This window comes from Pseudophryne corroboree, chromosome 6 (assembly GCF_028390025.1).
Source record: "Pseudophryne corroboree isolate aPseCor3 chromosome 6, aPseCor3.hap2, whole genome shotgun sequence".
Taxonomy (NCBI): Eukaryota; Metazoa; Chordata; class Amphibia; order Anura; family Myobatrachidae; genus Pseudophryne; species Pseudophryne corroboree.
In genome coordinates this window covers 789,758,627-789,779,730 of record NC_086449.1, presented here as the reverse complement: position 1 = coordinate 789,779,730, position 21,104 = coordinate 789,758,627, and the positions used below count along the sequence as shown (strand labels likewise).

At 46.9% G+C, this 21,104-nt stretch overlaps 1 protein-coding gene across 3 annotated transcripts in view; it reads left to right on the top strand.

The window, feature by feature from the left end:
• The window catches only part of LOC134933532 (histidine--tRNA ligase, cytoplasmic-like), an 81,767-nt gene that overhangs the window by 35,077 nt on the left and 25,586 nt on the right, over positions 1-21,104 (top strand). For all 3 annotated transcript variants that reach the window (XM_063928789.1, XM_063928790.1, XM_063928788.1), the window contains 3 exons: positions 1,058-1,165; positions 6,519-6,617; positions 15,721-15,814. In XM_063928789.1, coding sequence (XP_063784859.1) covers positions 1,058-1,165; positions 6,519-6,617; positions 15,721-15,814 — 301 coding nt within the window. The remainder of the gene's footprint in view (positions 1-1,057; positions 1,166-6,518; positions 6,618-15,720; positions 15,815-21,104) is intronic.

The following is a 21,104-nucleotide window of genomic DNA, read 5'->3' as shown; positions in this document are numbered from 1 at the left end:
TTGAGGATAAGTGAGTTTACTTTGGTGAGTGCTGGGTTCTCTGTTTGTATTTATTAGAGCGATGTGGTCATGGGCTACATGCACCCCACCCTGTGAGTGGTAAGTACAGCTGTGTACCCCGCTTCTGTGGTGGAGAGTGCAGTGTTACATGCACCCCACCCTGTGAGTGGTAAGTGCATAGCTGTGCCCCGCTTCTGGTGCGGTGAGTGCTGTGGTTTTTACTCTGTGTGTATATATATGTATGTATGTGTGTGTGTGTGTGTGTGTGTGTGTATGTATATATAGATAGATAGATATATAGATATATATATATATATATATATATATATATATATAGATAGATATATATATATATATATAGATATATCTCTTTGGACACTCGACCACCTTTAGCCTTGACAAACAAACCCGTCTCTTCGGTCCTTTACTGCTGAAAAGAGTGGAGAAGTTACCCGTAGCAACCAGTCAGATTAATAGGATGTAACCACCTGTTAACCACTTATCTATTATCTTGCATGGCCACTAATAAAGGACATGGCTGTCAAGGCTAGTCTGAGTGTATCCTACAATATAAGACACTCTTGAAGAGATTTCTCAAGCCTTCTTAAGTGGACACGTTCTTTGTGTCGCCCATAGCAACCAGCCAGTCTGTAGCTATCATTTAGCTAGTACAGTCTATAAAATGATGGCTAGAATATGATTGGCTGGATACATCTACCCCTGGGTGTGCAGCGTTCAGATTGGCCCAAGCTACTGTCCAATCAGATGCCTCACTCACTGTACACCGTCATCTTGGCAGATGTTAATATTATAAAAGTGTTTATTATAATGACAAAATGCTGCATTGATATAAATGCCCCATGTTTGTGTCACTGGCTGCTAGAACGGACAACACTGCACATTGTCTATAGATGATACAACTTATAACATCCCAGCAGTGTCCGATCCTGTCTGTAATACTATTTACCTATTTTAAAATGTATGAGTTGGTAAATGTAACGGCATCTGTATCGCGTGGACTGTCTCTATTGATCCCACCATTGCATATTCATGACAGGATTTTGACATTGCCGGACACCACGACCCCATGATCCCTGATGCAGAGTGTCTGAAGATTATGTATGAGATACTCAGCGAGCTGGAACTGGGAGGGTTTCTCATTAAGGTTAGTGCTGATCTGAAACAAATATGAACCACACTTAATGGAATGAGAGTAAATACATCTGTTTTTCTGTGTTGTGCAGTGTAATAGGTTTCCCACCTTCTGCGGTTTCTGGGAGATATATAATTGGCAATAAATGGAATTTCCTTGGCGTGTCCTGACACAGCACCTTGTGTCACTGTTCTGCAGGGGTCACTGTATTTCATTCTGATCTCACCGTGCTCTTACCTGGCCTGTGACACACCGGCCATTCACAGTCATGGGCAAGTTCATATTGGCAGAGCAAGCCACATGTATAATTCTGTAATGCATAGAATGGAACCATAAACACGTCCATACTGTAAAGGCCTACAGCAGCCCTACTGACAGCAGCACATTCCCGCCTCACTGACAGCACCACATCCCCACCTCACTGACAGCAGCACATCCCTGCCTCACTGACAGCACCACATCCCCACCTCACTGACAGCAGAACATCCCTGCCTCACTGACAGCACCACATCCCCACCTCACTGACAGCACCACATCCCCACCTCACTGACAGCAGCACATCCCTGCCTCACTGACAGCACCACATCCCCACCTCACTGACAGCAGCACATTCCTGCCTCACTGATAGCAGCACATCCCCACCTCACTGACAGCAGCACATCCCTGCCTCACTGACAGCACCACATCCCCACCTCACTGACAGCAGCACATCCCTGCCTCACGGACAGTAGCACATCCCCGCCTCACTGACAGCAGCGCATCCCCGCCTCACTGACAGCAGCACATCCCCCCCCATCACTGACAGCAGCACATCCCCCCCCATCACTGAGCGCAGCACATCATTGCCTCACTGAGCGCAGCACATCACTGCCTCACTGACAGCGGCACATCCCCGAATAACTGACAGCGGCACATCCCCGCCTCACTGCCATGAGCACATCCCCGCCTCACTGACAGTGGCACATCCCCACCTCACTGACAGCAGGGCATCCCCGCCTCACTGACAGCGGCACATCACTGCCTCACTGACAGCAGCACATCACTGCCTCACTGACAGCAGCACATCCCCACCTCACTGACAGCAGCACACCCCCCCCCCATCACTGACAGCAGCACATCCCCACCTCACTGACAGCAGCACAACCCCGCCTCACGGACAGCAGCACAACCCCGCCTCACTGACAGCAGCGCATCCCCGCCTCACTGACAGCAGCGCATCCCCGCCTCACTGACAGCAGCACATCCCCCCCATCACTGACAGCAGCACATCCCCCCCATCACTGACAGCAGCACATCCCCCCCCATCACGGACAGCAGAACATCCCCCCATCACTGAGCGCAGCACATCATTGCCTCACTGAGCGCAGCACATCACTGCCTCACTGAGCGCAGCACATCACTGCCTCACTTACAGCGGCACATCCCCGAATCACTGACAGCGGCACATCCCCGCCTCACTGACATCAGCACATCCCCGCCTCACTGACAGCGGCACATCCCCACCTCACTGACAGCAGGGCATCCCCGCCTCACTGACAGTGGCACATCCCCGCCTCACTGACATGAGCACATCCCCGCCTCACTGACAGCAGCACATCACTACCTCACTGACAGCAGAACATCACTACCTCACTGACAACGGCACATCCCCCCTCACTGACAGCGGCACATCTCACTGACAGCAGCGCATCCCTCCTCACTGACAGCAGCACATCCCCTCCTCACTGACAGCAGCACATCACTATCTCACTGACAGCAGAACATCCCCACCTCACTGACAGCAGCACATCCCCGCCTCACTGACAGCGGCACATCCCCTCCTCACTGACAGCAGCGCATCCCTCCTCACTGACAGCAGCACATACCCCCCATCACTGACAGCGGCACATCTCCTCACTGACAGCAGCGCATCCCTCCTCACTGACAGCAGCACATTCCGGCCTCACTGACAGCAGCACATCCCCCCCATCACTGACAGCGGCACATCTCCTCACTGACATCGGCACATCCCCTCCTCACTGACAGCAGCGCATCCCTCCTCACTGACAGCAGCACATTCCCGCCTCACTGACAGCGGCACATCCCTCCTCACTGACAGCAGCACATTCCCGCCTCACTGACAGCGGCACATCCCTGCCTCACTGACAGCAGCACATCCCCGCCTCACTGACAGCGGCACATCCCCTCCTCACTGACAGCAGCACATTCCGGCCTCACTGACAGCGGCACATCCCTCCTCACTGACAGCAGCACATTCCCGCCTCACTGACAGCGGCACATCCCTCCTCACTGACAGCAGCACATTCCCGCCTCACTGACAGCGGCACATCCCTCCTCACTGACAGCAGCACATTCTCGCCTCACTGACAGCAGCACATCCCCCCCATCACTGACAGCGGCACATCCCTCCTCACTGACAGCAACACATTCCCGCCTCACTGACAGCGGCACATCCCCCCCATCACTGACAGCGGCACATCCCTCCTCACTGACAGCAGCACATTCCCGCCTCACTGACAGCGGCACATCCCTCCTCACTGACAGCAGCACATTCCCGCCTCACTGACAGCGGCACATCCCTCCTCACTGACAGCAGCACATTCTCGCCTCACTGACAGCAGCACATCCCTGCCTCACTGACAGCAGCACATCCCCGCCTCACTGACAGCGGCACATCCCCTCCTCACTGACAGCAGCACATTCCGGCCTCACTGACAGCGGCACATCCCTCCTCACTGACAGCAGCACATTCCCGCCTCACTGACAGCGGCACATCCCTCCTCACTGACAGCAGCACATTCCCGCCTCACTGACAGCGGCACATCCCTCCTCACTGACAGCAGCACATTCTCGCCTCACTGACAGCAGCACATCCCCCCCATCACTGACAGCGGCACATCCCTCCTCACTGACAGCAACACATTCCCGCCTCACTGACAGCGGCACATCCCCCCCATCACTGACAGCGGCACATCCCTCCTCACTGACAGCAGCACATTCCCGCCTCACTGACAGCGGCACATCCCTCCTCACTGACAGCGGCACATCCCTCCTCACTGACAGCAGCACATTCCCGCCTCACTGACAGCGGCACATCCCTCCTCACTGACAGCAGCACATTCTCGCCTCACTGACAGCAGCACATCCCCCCCATCACTGACAGCGGCACATCCCTCCTCACTGACAGCAACACATTCCCGCCTCACTGACAGCGGCACATCCCCCCCATCACTGACAGCGGCACATCCCTCCTCACTGACAGCAACACATTCCCGCCTCACTGACAGCGGCACATCCCTCCTCACTGACAGCAACACATTCCCGCCTCACTGACAGCGGCACATCCCCCCCATCACTGACAGCGGCACATCCCTCCTCACTGACAGCAGCACATTCTCGCCTCACTGACAGCAGCACATCCCCCCCATCACTGACAGCGGCACATCCCTCCTCACTGACAGCAACACATTCCCGCCTCACTGACAGCGGCACATCCCCCCCATCACTGACAGCGGCACATCCCTCCTCACTGACAGCAGCACATTCCCGCCTCACTGACAGCGGCACATCCCTCCTCACTGACAGCGGCACATCCCTCCTCACTGACAGCAGCACATTCCCGCCTCACTGACAGCGGCACATCCCTCCTCACTGACAGCAGCACATTCTCGCCTCACTGACAGCAGCACATCCCCCCCATCACTGACAGCGGCACATCCCTCCTCACTGACAGCAACACATTCCCGCCTCACTGACAGCGGCACATCCCCCCCATCACTGACAGCGGCACATCCCTCCTCACTGACAGCAACACATTCTCGCCTCACTGACAGCGGCACATCCCTCCTCACTGACAGCAACACATTCTCGCCTCACTGACAGCGGCACATCCCCCCCATCACTGACAGCAGCACATCCCCACCTCATCTGAAAGGCACAGAGAAAAGGAAGACAAAGAATATGACAAATTAGTTTTCTGTGGGAAGACCTAGGTATGTTACATATTATGTCTGCTATAAAGGAAACACACAAATATCCCCTAACAGTCTGTTATCAACCAGTAAAAAAGCTGACACTCTATTTGTAAATAAAATACAAATCTTATTGTTAATTGTTTACAATTAGAATATCAGCTTTTTTAAAAATGTTATTTATTTACTGGTTGACCGCACACTGCTGCTGGTTGTTGATATGCGGTATATATTGATGCATGTATGGTTTTGCAGATACCTAGCTGTTAAAGCAAGTACTCTTGGCATATTGTGGGAAAATGGAGGATAAAATACAGCACACAAGGGCAGCTTTATAGTTTTCCGTATGGACTGAATGGTATAGGTCTCGAGTGATCCCTAGTCAGCTGTATTTTACCTTCTGGTAGACTGTAACACGTTGCATTCCGTTTAGAAAACAATTGAAACGTCTTGTGTAGATGAGCCTTCAAAGAGTCCGGGTGAGATGTATCAAGCCTTGGGGGCATATTTATCAATTAAAGGATTTTAGACCCGATAATTGTAATTTTCTTATCGCCACTATTGTCAGCAATAGGAGATGAAATTCTGCCAGAATGTACCGACATGCGCCTGCAGGGAGAGTCACCGCGATGTACTCGGAGTGAAGTGAACGAATTAGCGCTCTGTCCGGGGAATGTCCTGCAAATACAGGGGCCCATTTATCAATAACTGATAAAAGTTACTGTGGATGATAAAACTCATTGCGTATGATAAATGGTGCTCCAGCCAATCAGCTCCCACCTGTCATTTTTTTTCAAACACATGAGCTGATTGGCTGGAGCACCATTTATCATTCACAACAAGTTTTATCACTCGTTGATAAATGAGCCCCATAGTTGGAGAGAGATAAAGTGGAGCAGTTGCCCAAGCTACCCATGCTCTTCTGTCATTTCAAAAACTGGGGTAGATGTATTAAGCCTGGAGAAGTGATAAAGCAGTGATAAGTGGAAGGTGATAACGCGCCAGCCAATCACGTCCTAACTGTCAATTTACATATTGGAGCTGATAGGCTGGTGCGTTATCACCTTGCACTTATCACTGCTTTATCACTTCTCCTGGCTTAATACATCTGACCCAGTGTGCTAGATAAATGACAGTTAGGAGCTGATTGGCTATAGGCCACTTCTTCACTTGAGCTCTCTCCAAGACTTGATACATCTTCCCCTCAGGCTGGGTACAAAATTAACCAATAGAGACCATTTTTACATCTGGCTTTATAGTCAAACAGACACTAAGATGAAAGCGGATTGGTTCGCAAGAGGTTACCGTACATTTTTACCTATGCTATTAAATGACCGCTCACCGCCATGCTAACAGTGCACAATAGTGAATGGGGTACTCTGTGTTTGCACTAGGTAAATGACAGGAGGCTTCTGTCTGGAATTCTTAGTGTTTGCGGCGTGCCAGACTCCGAGTTCAGAACCGCGTGTACCTCCATTGACAAGCTTGACAAGGTAAATGCAATCATTTTGCTTTTTTTTTTTTTTGCAGAATAACCTATAACGATTTGTTTTTACTGCTTGCTTTTTTTTTTCTTTCCTTTTTTTTCTTTCCTTTTTTTTTTCTTTTTGCAAACTCTCTGCAAGCGGACCTTATTTATACGGCATTAATGCGGAGTATACGCATGAAAAATATTAAGATCCTCCTAATGGCCAGACATTTCCACATGAATACATCCCTTCCCCGGCGCTATGTATATATACTTCAAAAAGCCGTGTGTCACCGAAAATTGGAATCCATCAGCTCATGATTGCAGAAGCCCTTACCTATAACAAGGCCAGGATCAGAAATCCATCATAATACGGCATAACTATTACTCAGTGCAAAGTGGACATGCCACAAGTAATTGTCAGTCCTGCCAGGTACAGATGAAGTTGTGCGGGGCAGATATTAATCTCCGGCCTGGGCCTGCCTGAAGAGTGCAATGATGGAGCTTGCTTGTAATGATGCACAAGATGCATAGTGTTCCGTCGGCTGCATTGTGATGAAGCACGCATTGATCTGCACTACAAAGTCTCTTCCATATTTATTTTTTATTTCTTTTTGCCAAGCAGTGCATTCATCAATCGCCTAATATATTCCCCCGTGAGACGCTGCTCTGTTTTCGCCAGAGTTGATACATCAGTGTCACAAACGGCCTTTATGGGCGCTGAACCAGGCCCACAGAATAACACAGCAAAAACTGATATTATCTCATGGGAGATAGCATCATGGTTGCTTGATAAATACCAAACACCCAGTTGTTGTTTTTTAAGATTGCTTTACTTTCTGCTTGTACTACATATTAATGTTTAAAGGTTGTAGCCGTCATCTACAAATAATGGAGCCCTCTATTTTTATTGGCTGGACCAGTGTTTGTGAGGCGTGAGGCATGAAATGCCTCAGTGATAGCACTAGTTCCTAGTATACCTTTAGGCGGGTGCGGATCATAAGGTCGACAGTCATTAGGTCGACCACTATTGGTCGACAGTGACTAGGTCGACACCTGAAATAGGTTGCCATGGACAAGGTTGACAGAAAAAGGTCGACATGAGTTTACAAAAAAAATGACACCAATTTTTTTTTTTCTAAAGTGACCGGGAACCCCAATTAGTGCACCGTATCCCCTCGCATGGCTCGCTTTGCTCGTATTGGTTGACACCTGAAATAGGTCGACACGGTCATTAGGTCGACGTGTTTTGTTTGTTTCTTATTTGGTGTCGTTTTCTTTGTAAAGTGACTGTGAACCCCAATTAGTGCACCGTATCCACTCACCACGCTTCGGACAAGCTGCCTCCCTGCGCTCGGCACAGGTTACTATTCCCAATCGTAGTTCACGTGGATCGAAAAGTATGAAAAAGTTCAAAAAATTAATTAAAGAAACAAAAAACTCATGTCAACCTTTTTCCATGTCGACCTAGTGACCACGTCGACATAATGCACGTCAACCAATAGTAGTCGACCTAAAGACCGGATCCCCTTTAGGCTGCATTACTATGAATGCACACACCAAGGAGCCATTGTATGGACTGGATCACTGTTCACAGGATCGCTTTTTATTAATTTACGCGGAGCTAGCTGCCTCCTGATGTGCCTCACGCCTCAAACATGTAATTAACATGATAATGTCGACATTTTTTTTTTTTTTTTTTTAATGATTCTGTCCCTAACCCCCTAAGTCTCCTGGAAGCGTTGACATCATGACAATGTCGGCATTTCTGGTGTCGACAATCTATTGACGACATTTTGCGGGTGTTGACATGAATGACATGGACATTTTAATCATGCACACATCATCATTGTCGACCTTCTGCTGGCGCCGTTTGAATGTTGACCTGTCAAACGGTGACATAGTGACTGTATACCGTCACCACTGTGGCGCAGTGCCCGTACCATGTGAGTGCGTGGCTAAGCCACCCAGGGGCGTTCCGTGCCGCAGCGTTATGTCACATTTGTCTCCCCTTATCGCTGTAACATTTCTCACAGCTCGCCTTTAATACAGACCACCCAGCCCCAGGGCCCCCTCCCAGTGTGAGCCGGGGCAGATAGAGGGGTACACGGGACTCTGGGGCAAAAACAATGCTGGAAAAATAACCTTGGCAGTACATAATACGTTTTTACTCTATGTGGGACACATTCTTTAAATCATTGGTTCCTCGTCTCTCCGTTTAGTTTCATTACAATGAGTACTTGGCAGATGCAATTGATTTTCCCACGCTCACGAGGTAATTCTTTAAAGTCACACATAATTCCAGAATGTCGTAAATCAAAGCTTTTAAATTGGCGTTCTGGAGTTTTTCCTGTCGTTAGAATACCAATAGAAGAGGCTGCGTGGATAGATGGGATTTTATTCAGTGTTGGATAACATGTAAATGAGGGAATATGTACATACTGCACGCTATTTAGTAAGTGAGGTGTCTCCCAGCCAGCACCTACAGGAATTTGTATTGTTTTATATATTGCATCTACAGCGCCCTCTCCTGGTCATGTCTGCAACTGTTTACCATTTCATTAATGAGGATTTTGTTGAAGTCACTCAGATTTGCTGGCATTTTACATATGTTGGCACTATGCCTCTTTGGCAGCTAATTCCTGCTCTACCAGTTCTTATTCTATATTGTGTAAGTATATATTGTGTATGATTTTTTAGTATATTATATCATAATTATGCTATGCTTATGTAGTGCAGACATTACACAGTGCTTTACGGAGAATGTTTATTCATTCACATCAGTCCTTGCCCGGGCCCCAGTGAGCTTGCAATCTAGTTTTCTTACTCCAGCTGTAGGGACAAGAAACACCAATTGCGGGCAGCCACATGACCGACTGCGGCAGCCCTACATTGAAGATCTCAACATTGGAGGTGCCGTGGTAAGTATTTCTACACCCCCCCCCCCCCCCCCATCCCCTACCCTAACCCTCAGGGGGTGGCGGCTAGAGCACACACACACCCCTCCCCTTAGTGCAGAACCCTTGGCCAGCCGGCACTGCTCTCTTGAGTGGTGTTGGGATTCCACTGTCGGTCACATGACCATCCCCATTAGGGTCTTCATTTCTTGCACACGTATGTCTGCTTCCATTTTAGAATTTGCTGGGGAAAGAACAACCTGTAGCCAATCAGGTAATCTCAGCAACACATAGTATGAGTATGGAAAATCCTGGAGGAGTCAGTGACCTGGGTAATAGTTTATATCCGTAAAGCCAGTTTTCTTTAATGCAATATTTTAATATGAGTGTGTCCCAAAATGACATTAATATCCATATGCCCTCCTACAGATGTGTCCTCTCACATCCTTGCTGCAGTCACGCTAAACAGCCCTTGAAATCACGCCATGCCGTGGCAGGACTCTGTAGCGTCAAGCGTCTTTTTTGCATTTTTTTTTTCAATGTAATGGGGCGCACATACAGCTCCTGCTGATTAAAATGATATGCGACATGCCTATAGTCTGTGTGTAATTGCGGCTGTATCTGCATCCGAAATGTCACGTTACAGTGTTTTTCAGGAAAACACTGTAGCATAGCATTTTGTATGTAAATACAGTCGTAGTCACACACAGAATATAGGCATGGTGCATATCGTTTAAATCTGCAGAAGCTGCTCGTGCGTCCTATTACGTTACTTTGCGTCTAAGACGCATTTTTGCCGAAAAAGGCAAAAAAGACGCTCTGCGCTACCGAGTCATACGGCACTCACTCGTTATGTGTAACGCGACTCGTAGCACACAGTGCAAAGATGTAAGAGGACACATCTGTAGCACGTCGTTGTGAGACTGCAACATGCTTCCAGGGCTATTGCAAAGCTCCATATAAGGTCAGGCATCAGTACCTCGGACCTCACTGTTGGCAACCAACCAGTTTAGCACCTACTATTATGGAGGGGATACGGCTTTCTGTCAGACTCTGCTTCCTGACTGCACCACAGAAACTGATGTAGTAAGCACATCTCTTTTTCTCTAACGTACTAGTGGATGCTGGGGACTCCGTAAGGACCATGGGGAATAGACGGGCTCCGCAGGAGACAGGGCACTCTAAGAAAGAATTAGGACTACTGGTGTGCACTGGCTCCTCCCTCTATGCCCCTCCTCCAGACCTCAGTTAGAATCTGTGCCCGGACAGAGCTGGGTGCATTTTAGTGAGCTCTCCTGAGCTTGCTAATAAGAAAGTATTTTAGTTAGGTTTTTTATTTTCAGAGAGCTTCTGCTGGCAACAGACTCTCTGCTACGTGGGACTGAGGGGAGAGAAGCAAACCTACTAACTGCGGCTAGGTTGCGCTTCTTAGGCTACTGGACACCATTAGCTCCAGAGGGATCGAACGCAGGAACTTAACCTTGGTCGTCCGTTCCCGGAGACGCGCCGCCGTCCCCCTCGCAGAGACAGAAGACAGAAGCCGGCGGGTGAAGCAAGAAGATGTCAAAATCGGCGGCAGAAGACTCCTGTCTTCATATGAGGTAGCGCACAGCACTGCAGCTGTGCGCCATTGCTCCCACATTACACCCACACACTCCGGTCACTGTAGGGTGCAGGGCGCAGGGTGGGCGCCCTGGGCAGCAATTGAGTACATGTATTATAAATTATAGAAGTGCTGTGATTTTCCTTTCAATTCTTGTCGCAACGGGATTAATTATTTTTAATATGATTATCCAGGCTATGACCGGGATGTAATGGGAGCAGAGTTTAGCGTCTGGGAAAAAGTCGACAAACTCAAATTTTTTCGGGAACTCTCAATGCAAATTGGATTTGACTTCTCACAGGATATATTTAGACCAGGAAACGTTTGATTTTTTTTCTTTTCTTTTTCAGACCATGGGTAAAGCGTCTTTTAACAGTTACACAGTGATAGAAAGTCACCCGTTAGCTCCCAAAAGTCCCATAATTGAAGCAACACACACCCTAAATAAACCCCAGTCCTCCAGGACGCACAAGCAGCTCCTGCTAATTATAATCATATGTGGCATGGCTATATTCTGTGTGTAATTGCGGCTATATCAGCATACCAAATTATGTTAGTGTTTGGCTGGAATACACTGTAGCATAACATTTCCTATGCAGATACAGCCGCAAGTACACACAGAATATAGGCATGCCGCATATCATTTTAAATAGCAGGAGTTGCTTGTGTGTTATATCCACATCGTTTTGCGTCTAAGACGCATTTTCCGGGGCAAAATGTGCAAAAACGACATGTACAGTACACTGAATATTTTGAGAGATGAAAGGGTTTTTGTTTTTTAAAGTTAGAAATCATTTGAAAAATGTTTATTTGTGGTAAATGTTTGTGGTAAATGTGCTGTAGGTGTGTACTTGTAATTGATTTTCAACATTGTCAAATACAGCTCGTCCCAAAAAAAAAAAAAAAAAAACAGCGTTATTTATGTCCGACTTTGTAGAGCTGTTTTGTGTGAGATTTCTGAACGCGGAATTACATCAGTCGAGTTGTATGTTTAACATGGGCAAAACATCTGGTTCCGACTTTTTACTGGGCGCTGTTTTTATGTAAAACATATCTGACTTTGCATGTAATGTCTGACTTTTGCGAAGTGTTTTTATGTCCTGTTTCAATGTTTTTATGGTGGTTCGAAGCATTACTGATTAAAGTCTATGGTCTTTTTGTTTGACTGTAGTGTATACTGTACATTAAAATAATGAGCCTGCCAAAGAAGCCAAATGTGCTTCTACTGCTTGTGTGCGAAAGTCGCTTCCCATGGAAGTTGCGCCATGTCTCTTGCACCGTGTAGTGCAAAAAGGATAGCTGTATGAGGCACCTTGCCCATGGAAGTTGCGCCATGTGTCTTGCGCCACGTGGTGCAAAAAGGATAGCTGTATGAGGCACCTTCTACCGTCTTTCTTTTCCATGTCGACCTTTTGACCCGATCAACCTAATGCATTTCAACCATATGGGGTCGACCTAATGACGAATTACTTCAGATCCTCTGTACCACACCCAAATTGTCCATATATTCTAGATCTCCACAGGCAACAGACAATGTAAAAGAGAAAAAAAATAGGTATATGTGCTTCTTACATTTTTGTGTTTTATTTTAATGAAAATGTTTTGCATTTCTACTTATAGTTGTCTGTTTGTTGTCACCATTACTATTTCATAAACGTTTTGACTTTGTTGTATTAAATCCCACTTAATAATGTTCTGTCCTGGTGTTCTTAAGGAATTCACATCTGATCTTGGCTTTTTATAATGCTACTAGGTGATTCATCGTGCCCTACGGGCGCTCTTTAGATCGTCGTAAGGGGCTATGCCCCCTTAACCCTTGCAAGCCCTTGTGGCGTGCAATATTTGTATTATATGGAGTATTACCTCCAATCATAATTGTGTGAGTGGTTAAATATTACACGGACAAAGGGCGTGCGATGGTGAAGGGGTCGTAGCCCCTTGCAATGGCGTAAACAGCGCACGCAGGGCCTGATGAATCACCTAGTAGATGCTGTGGTTGGGGGAGTGGCGGGTGTGGGGGAGAAGAGGGTGGGGGAGGGCGTGCCGCGGATGGGGGAGGGGTGGTTGCGGGGGTGCCGCAGGTGGGGGAGGGGCTGGTGCGGTGGTGCCGCAGGTGGGGGAGGGTGCCGCGGGTGGGGGTCCGGAGCCACCGCAAGTGCGGAGGTGCCGCGTGTGGGGGAGGGGTAGGTGCGGGGGTGCTGTTGGTGGGGAAGAGGGGGTCTGGAACCACCGCAGGTGGGGGAGGGGGTCCGGAACCACCGCAGGTGGTGGAGGGGGGGTGTGGGGGTGCCGCGGATGGGGCCCAGAGGGGGAGGGGCGGGTAATGCTTCTCCTGCTTCTCATGGAAGCAGCTAAGCCGCTGTCCTCCCTTTGGCAGTGGCTCTCCCGGAGACTCGCACAGCAGCCAGTCACTATTGTTAGCGCCGGTGTCCCAACGTGCCGCATTACAGGCAAGAAGATGCACTCAATAAACTACAGCTCCCAGCAGGCCTTAGCGCCGGAATGCTTTGGCGCTAAGGGCTGCTGGGAGCTGTAGTTTATTTAGTGCGTCTACTTCCCTGTAATGCGGCACGTTGGGACACCGGCGCTAACAATAGTGACTGGCTGGCAGGACTGACTGACTCGCTGAATCAATGTAAAAGGTGAAAGTGCTGTGCAGTGTCAGTGACACCGCACACCCACTGCACTGCACAGCACTGTCACCTTTTACATTGATTCAGCATCCAGACATTACCCTCTCCGCGATATCGCCCACTCTATCCGTTACATTAGCCATATGGGGGCTTCCAGGCCAGCACCCCAGGTGCTGTGTTGCGGAGTCGGGGCATCTGGGCAAGGCTGTGGCGGGGAGGCATTTCTATGACATCACGCGCAGAGGGGGCTTCGGGGCTCAGAGAGTATGCGGCACAAAGAGGGCTATGAAAGCTTTCCGCTGTGCCGCTTTCATACACATCTGTGCCGGTGGCCACAGCAGCTTTTGTTCCACCTGCGGCGCGGCTAGGGAATGGGTATTGTTGATGGCGGAGGGGGCTGGCGGACTGGCAGCAGGACATAGGATGCTGCGGTAAAAGGATTTTTTTTTTACCTATCTACAGCGCAGAGACTTGCTGCAGATGCAGTGGCATACCCTCCAGCTGGACCTTTTTGGCAGGCACAGTACCTTTTTTTTTATAGTCTGTACCGATTTTTGGCTCGCCAAACTTCCATTGAAAGTATAGGAAAAGGGGTGTGGCCACACCACTTTACCCGTGGTCACGCCCCCTTTTCGGATTTGTACCTGTTTTTATGTGTAAATTGTTGGAGGGTATGTTGCTGCAGATGCAGTGGGCCTATTTTGGGGGGTGGGGCTGGAGCTGCAGCTCCATCAGCCCCATTGTTAATCCTGCTCTGGGAACACACAGCAGCCAAAGGGCAGAGCCTTCCATTGGATGTAACCTGTGTGGGAGGGCGTTTCTCACCCAATCAGCTGTGGACTGGGTGTGATAGACCTGCTACTAACCCAATGAGAGATGCGTTATACACACAGACACAAAGTCACAGATCTGGGCTATTATATAGGAGATATATATGCAGGGAATGATTTGGTTTACAGAATGCTATTTAATTAGAGTTGTGATTGCAGGTTGGTATACAGTAAGTCAAGGGGGGCTATTCAAATGTTTGTGAGGCGGGGACAACTACTGAGCATCTATCGGTGCTATTCAAATGTTGCTCCAATCAAACACCCATTAGCTGCGGCAGTCATATTTCAGCTCGCAGTCCGGACGCTGTGAGCTAAAATGTGTGAGAAGATGGCTGTTTGGGCGACCAAACAGGACTTTTCACGATTTCGCCCATTAGTTTAGATGGGTTTTGCAGTTTACAACAGCTAAACCCTGTCTAACTGGGTGCGTCAAGCCCGATTAATTAAAGGGCGCCCAGAACAATTGAATAGCAACAATAGGTACCCTTTAATTATGGCCACAGAACGAACATTTGAACAGCCCTAATTGAGTTCTGAAGATTTGCTAAGACGCTTATCTCATACTATACTAAAACTAGCGGTAGCAGTGATTGGTGGTTAACAGTGAGTGCAATAAATATTTTGGGTGGATTTTTAGACCGGTGACGCGCTTTGGTTAACCCTTTCACACCCACATGTCTGGCATGCCCAGCTGGATCTAGCAGTGAAAAAGCCAGTTGTTCAATATGAGAGGTATAACAGAATGGAGTGAAACTGACGTACAGTAGAGCCATAAATAATATTGCACATCTAAGTACATACAAATGCAAGGAGTCAAATAAAACATAAACGCCTCACTTAGGTTGATAAATCTGTCTGATTATGCAGCGATATCATTTTCACCCTGACCTAGTAGTGACACATAAGGTCTGGAGTTGATGTATAAAAAAGCGGACCACCTTCTCGTAACCCTGCACGAATCAGCACATGACCGGCAACAGCACCGATCACACTCTATTTTTACTCTCCTGGTGTCACGGACGGTTTGGGTGACATTTTTTTTTAATGATTTCTGGTCTTCGCTTATGTCGCTGCGAAACAGCAAGTGCTCGGTGACACCTATAATTCAGACAGTTTGTAAAAAAAAAAAAATGAAAACGCCAAACGAGTAACTTATGTATTCCAGATTCCGTGGGACAAGGTCAGGAGTGAAATGATTGAAGAGAAGGCGCTCCGACCTGAGACTGTAGACCGAATAGGAGAATACATCAGACTTACCGGTATGAAGTATGGGAACCGTTGGTAAAGGGGTAAATGATAAATGGAAGGAAGCGAGAGGGCGGCTTGTGTTCCTTCAATACTTTTTTTTTTTTTTTTTTGCATACGTTGCAACACGGAATAATTAAGTCTGGTCTGGCGAAAGATTTTTATCTAGTGGAAGCTAATTAAAGTGCAGTTATGCCTGTGGAAATACATCAGAAAAATGTAGAACCCCAGCACACTGAGACACAGGCATAAATTATGGATTTAATAACTGAGTTCTTTCAGCCAGGGATGGGAAATATATTACAGGATCGCAAAATGCAGTCAAACAGCATATAAAACACCATGGATAGTCCAGGGCCATTTTTTAATTGGGCATTCTAAACAAAACACTATTGCCACTGAAATGCTCTACTTGCATTTAAGAGTACAGGGGGAGGTGTATCAAACATTAGAGAGAGATAAAGTACAGAAGTTGCCCCTAGACTCCAGTCGGCACCTACTGTAACTGTCCATGTATAGAATGGATTAGAAAATCATGGGTCTTCAACCTGCGGCCCTCCAGCTGCCGTGGAACTACACATCCCAGCATGCCCTGCCACAGTTTTGCAATTAAGGCATGCTAGAACTGAGGCAAGGCATGCTAGGATGTGTAGTTCCACAGCAGCTGGAGGGGCCGCAGGTTGAAGACCCATGGATTAGATCAATAATAAGACGCTCACTGGTTGCTATGGGTAACTTCCCACTTTATCCGCAAGGCTTGAAACATCTCCCCCTATAGGGGGGTATTCAATTAGTGCAGTTTTTTTCGACCGGTCGAAAAAACTGCACTTTCGCCCATTTTTTGTTCGAATTGACTTCGACCTATTTAATGCCCGTTCCGATTCAGCACGGGTAAAAACCATGTGTATCGGCGAATTAATCACCGATCCACGTGTTGTGTCGAATTTGCAGGCGTTTTCGACAGTTTTTTGGCCTGTTTTTGCCCATGCCGATTCAACAAAAAAAAAACGAAAAGGCATGGCGAAAATGAACCAAAAAACTGCTGAAAATGCCCGCTATTGAATACCCACAGGTCAAACTAGTGCCGATTTTGCGACTGTCTGAAAACTCGACACTAATTGAATATACCCCTATATCACTTATTGCTTTGTTGGTTTTGTGTGTATGAAAGTTGGGAGGCTTTGTTAATATCATACTGATAAATAACTTAGGTGGAATTCAATTAACCACGATAATGCAGTAATTCACTGCAATTTGACTTTTCGCGGACATGGCTAATTACAATAGAAAGTGGCTTATTGTGGGATTGCGTGCTCTGACGATTCGCGCTGTTAAATTGCAGATTCACGAAAACGGGATGCTTGCTACCAGAACCAGAGAGAAGTGTAGGAGAAAATGGGGAAATATGCCCGCACCGCCATAAAAGCCAAACTAAGATTGGAAAAGAGTATAGACGTCTATTAGTGGTCACAATCAAAAGATGTGGGGTACTTACCGGTAAATTGGGTCAAATGGCTATTATATGGGGGTTTTTTTAAGTAAAAAATAAAGGAAAGCAAGTGTTTATCAGCAAAATAAGTGATCGTATTAAATTAGGGGTACATAAGTATATATGTGGGTCATTTTAAGCCACTTTTTTAAAAAAACTTCCAAAAAGAAACAATAACTTCCATCTGTAAGCCTAAAAACATATGACTCATTCATAAAGCTCCCTAATATACCTCTCCCATACCTTGTACCCCAATTTCCATCATTTTGATTTTTGGACCCCAAAAATGACATGTCATTATTAGCCAATTAAAAAACGTAATATCTAATTAGTCATTAAGGGTGGTATCCCAGGGGATCTAAACCAGATCCTGACATTTTTACCTTAAAAGTGAAATTCGCGGTAAACCTATGGAGAATTATTGCCAGTAATTTATCACGGACAATTGAATGGGGGCTTATCATGGGTCGCTATAAAATCTCAGTTTTTACAACGAAAAACTGCATTTCTCAGCTAACTGAATTCCCCCATATTCTGTTTTGATTAACAGATAACTTATCATAATTAATAAATAATTATTTACCTTTTACACTTATTACTAAACCCTTGAAAAGTTATAACCATGTGCTTGTTCAAATAGCTCAAGGACATTTATATTTATATCTAGAAGTATGCAAGACGTTATTCTGATTGTAAAGTAAAGAGTGTATTTAACAACCAGTATTCAGTGTGCATACGAGACATTTTTTAGGAGAGTGTTTAAATTATGTTGACAGTCCAGAAATAGTATGTTTTCTTTATTTTTAAAAGCATTAAATGAATGATTGAAAAAATAATAAAGTTTATCTACAGGCAGGAGTTTTATATTCTGCAGCGCTTTGCAATTAGGAACAAACACGGTAATAAAACGAGACTGGGTATTAGCAGGCAGACAAGTCCCTCTCCACCAATCAGTTATACAGCTGGCGTTCTATCTGCACATTCTGTATTTGCACTCTTAGGGGGGTTTTCAGAGTTGGCAAACCAAACAAGTTAGCAATTGGACAAAACCATGTGCACTGCAGGGGGGGGCAGATGTAACAAGTGCAGAGAGAGTTAGATTTGGGTGTGGTGTGTTCAAACTGAAATCTAAATTGCAGTGTAAAAACAAAGCAGCCAGTATTTACCCTGCACAGAAACAAAATAACCCACCCAAATCTAAATCTCTCTGCACATGTTACATCTGCCCCACCTGCAGTGCAACATGGTTTTGCCCAATTGCTAACTCTTTTTGGTTTGCTAACAACTCTGAATAACCACCTGAATGCAGTGCAAGTCAGATGTATAGAAGTAAAATATAGCACATTAAACAATGTATTAAATAATATATTAAATTCCACCGTAGTTGGTGTGATGGTTAGCATTGCTGCCCCTCAACACTGTGGTCTTGGGTTTGATTCCCACCATGTGGAGTTTATATGTCCTCCCTGTGCTTGCTTGGTTTTCCTCCGGAGGGTACCAGTTTCCTCCCACAATTCCAAAATAATATAGGTGGTTTGGCAGCTGGCAAAAATGAACCCCTTGTGTGCGTTAATTTACTGCAGCTAATTGAAACCCACTGGGCTATTCAATTGTCTCCAAAGCTGGCAGTCACCTGGGATTTTTTTTTCACCAGCCTGAGGCAGGTGGAAATAAAAACTATGATATTCTGCCCTAATCATCCCCGTTTTTTCAGCCACGATCGCAAAAACACATAGGTCATTGAACATATCACGGATCCTATGTATTTTTGCCGGATAGTAGAAACATTTTAAGGTACAAAAAAGGGGGTGTAATTGAATTGTGAAAAAAAATAGCAAAAAAAAACTCCTGCGTTTAATGTCCGGAAAATTTTCTGCCCTAATTGAATTCCCCCAATGGACTGTAAGCTGCACTGGGGCAGTGACTGATGTGAATGGCCAAATATTCTCTGTAAAGCGCTGCGGAATATGTGTGCGCTATATAAATGTGTGAATACATAATAAATACATTTCTACGGCACTAGAATATATGATTATTGGATTATTTTCATGGAATTAGAATTCCAGTCTCTACAACAATTGAATCTTTTATAGCATTTTAATAGTTGCCATTTGTTTATTCCTCCCCTGATATCTTACTGATGTTACTCTCTCCTAGGAGACAATAAATTGGGATTGTGACAAGTTTTTTTTTAACGAGTCCTCTCCCCGTTCAGCTGTGCATGATTTGTTACTGTATGTGACTATTCTCCAGCGAAAGGGCTTTATTACAAATAATTTGATTAGGATCGTGATTAAATTGCACTTTCTCTGACGTCCTAAGTGGATGCTGGGGACTCCGTCAGGACCATGGGGATTAGCGGCTCCGCAGGAGACAGGGCACAAAAGTAAAAGCTTTAGGACTAGGTGGTGTGCATTGGCTCCTCCCCCTATGACCCTCCTCCAAGCCTCAGTTAGGTTTTTGTGCCTGGCCGAGAAGGGTGCAATCTAGGTAGCTCTCCTGAGCTGCTTAGAGTAAAAGTTAGACTTAGGTTTTTTTATTTTCAGTGAGTCCTGCTGGCAACAGGCTCACTGCATCGAGGGACTAAGGGGAGAAGAAGCGAACTCACCTGCGTGCAGAGTGGATTGGGCTTCTTGGCTACTGGACATTAGCTCCAGAGGGACGATCACAGGCCCAGCCATGGATGGGTCCCGGAGCCACGCCGCCGGCCCCCTTACAGAGCCAGAAGAGTGAAGAGGTCCAGAAATCGGCGGCAGAAGACGTCCTGTCTTCAAGAAAGGTAGCGCACAGCACTGCAGCTGTGCGCCATTGCTCTCAGCACACTTCACACTCCGGTCACTGAGGGTGCAGGGCGCTGGGGGGGGGGCGCCCTGAGACGCAATGAAAACACTATATATGGCTAAAAATACATCACATATAGCTCCTGGGCTATATGGATGTATTTAACCCCTGCCGTTTTACCTCATAAAAAGCGGGAGAAAGGCCGCCGTGAAGGGGGCGGAGCCTATCTCCTCAGCACACAAGCGCCATTTTCCCTCACAGCTCCGCTGGAGGGAAGCTCCCTGTCTCTCCCCTGCAGTCACTACACTACAGAAACAGGGTAAAAAAGAGAGGGGGGGGGGGGGGGGGGGGCACTAAATTTGGCATATAAACATATATAGCAGCTATAAGGGAGAAACACTTATTTATAAGGTTGTCCCTATACATATATAGCGCTCTGGTGTGTGCTGGCAAACTCTCCCTCTGTCTCCCCAAAGGGCTAGTGGGGTCCTGTCCTCTATCAGAGCATTCCCTGTGTGTGTGCTGTGTGTCGGTACGCGTGTGTCGACATGTATGAGGAGGAAAATGGTGTGGAGGCGGAGTAATTGCCTGTATTAGTGATGTCACCCCCTAGGGAGTCGACACCTGACTGGATGGTCTTATTTAAGGAATTACGTAATAGTGTCAGCACTTTACAAAAAACTGTTGACGACATGAGACAGCCAGCAAATCAGTTAGTGCCTGTCCAGGCGTCTCAAACACCGTCAGGGGCTCTAAAGCGCCCATTACCTCAGTCGGTCGACACAGACACGGACACTGACTCCAGTGTCGGCGGTGAAGAAACAAACGTATTTTCCAGTAGGGCCACACGTTACATGATTACGGTAATGAAGGAGGCTTTGCATATTTCTGATACTACAAGTACCACAAAGAAGGGTATTATGTGGGGTGTGAAAAAACTACCCGTAGTTTCTCTGACGTCCTAGTGGATGCTGGGGACTCCGTCAGGACCATGGGGAATAGCGGCTCCGCAGGAGACAGGGCACAAAATTTAA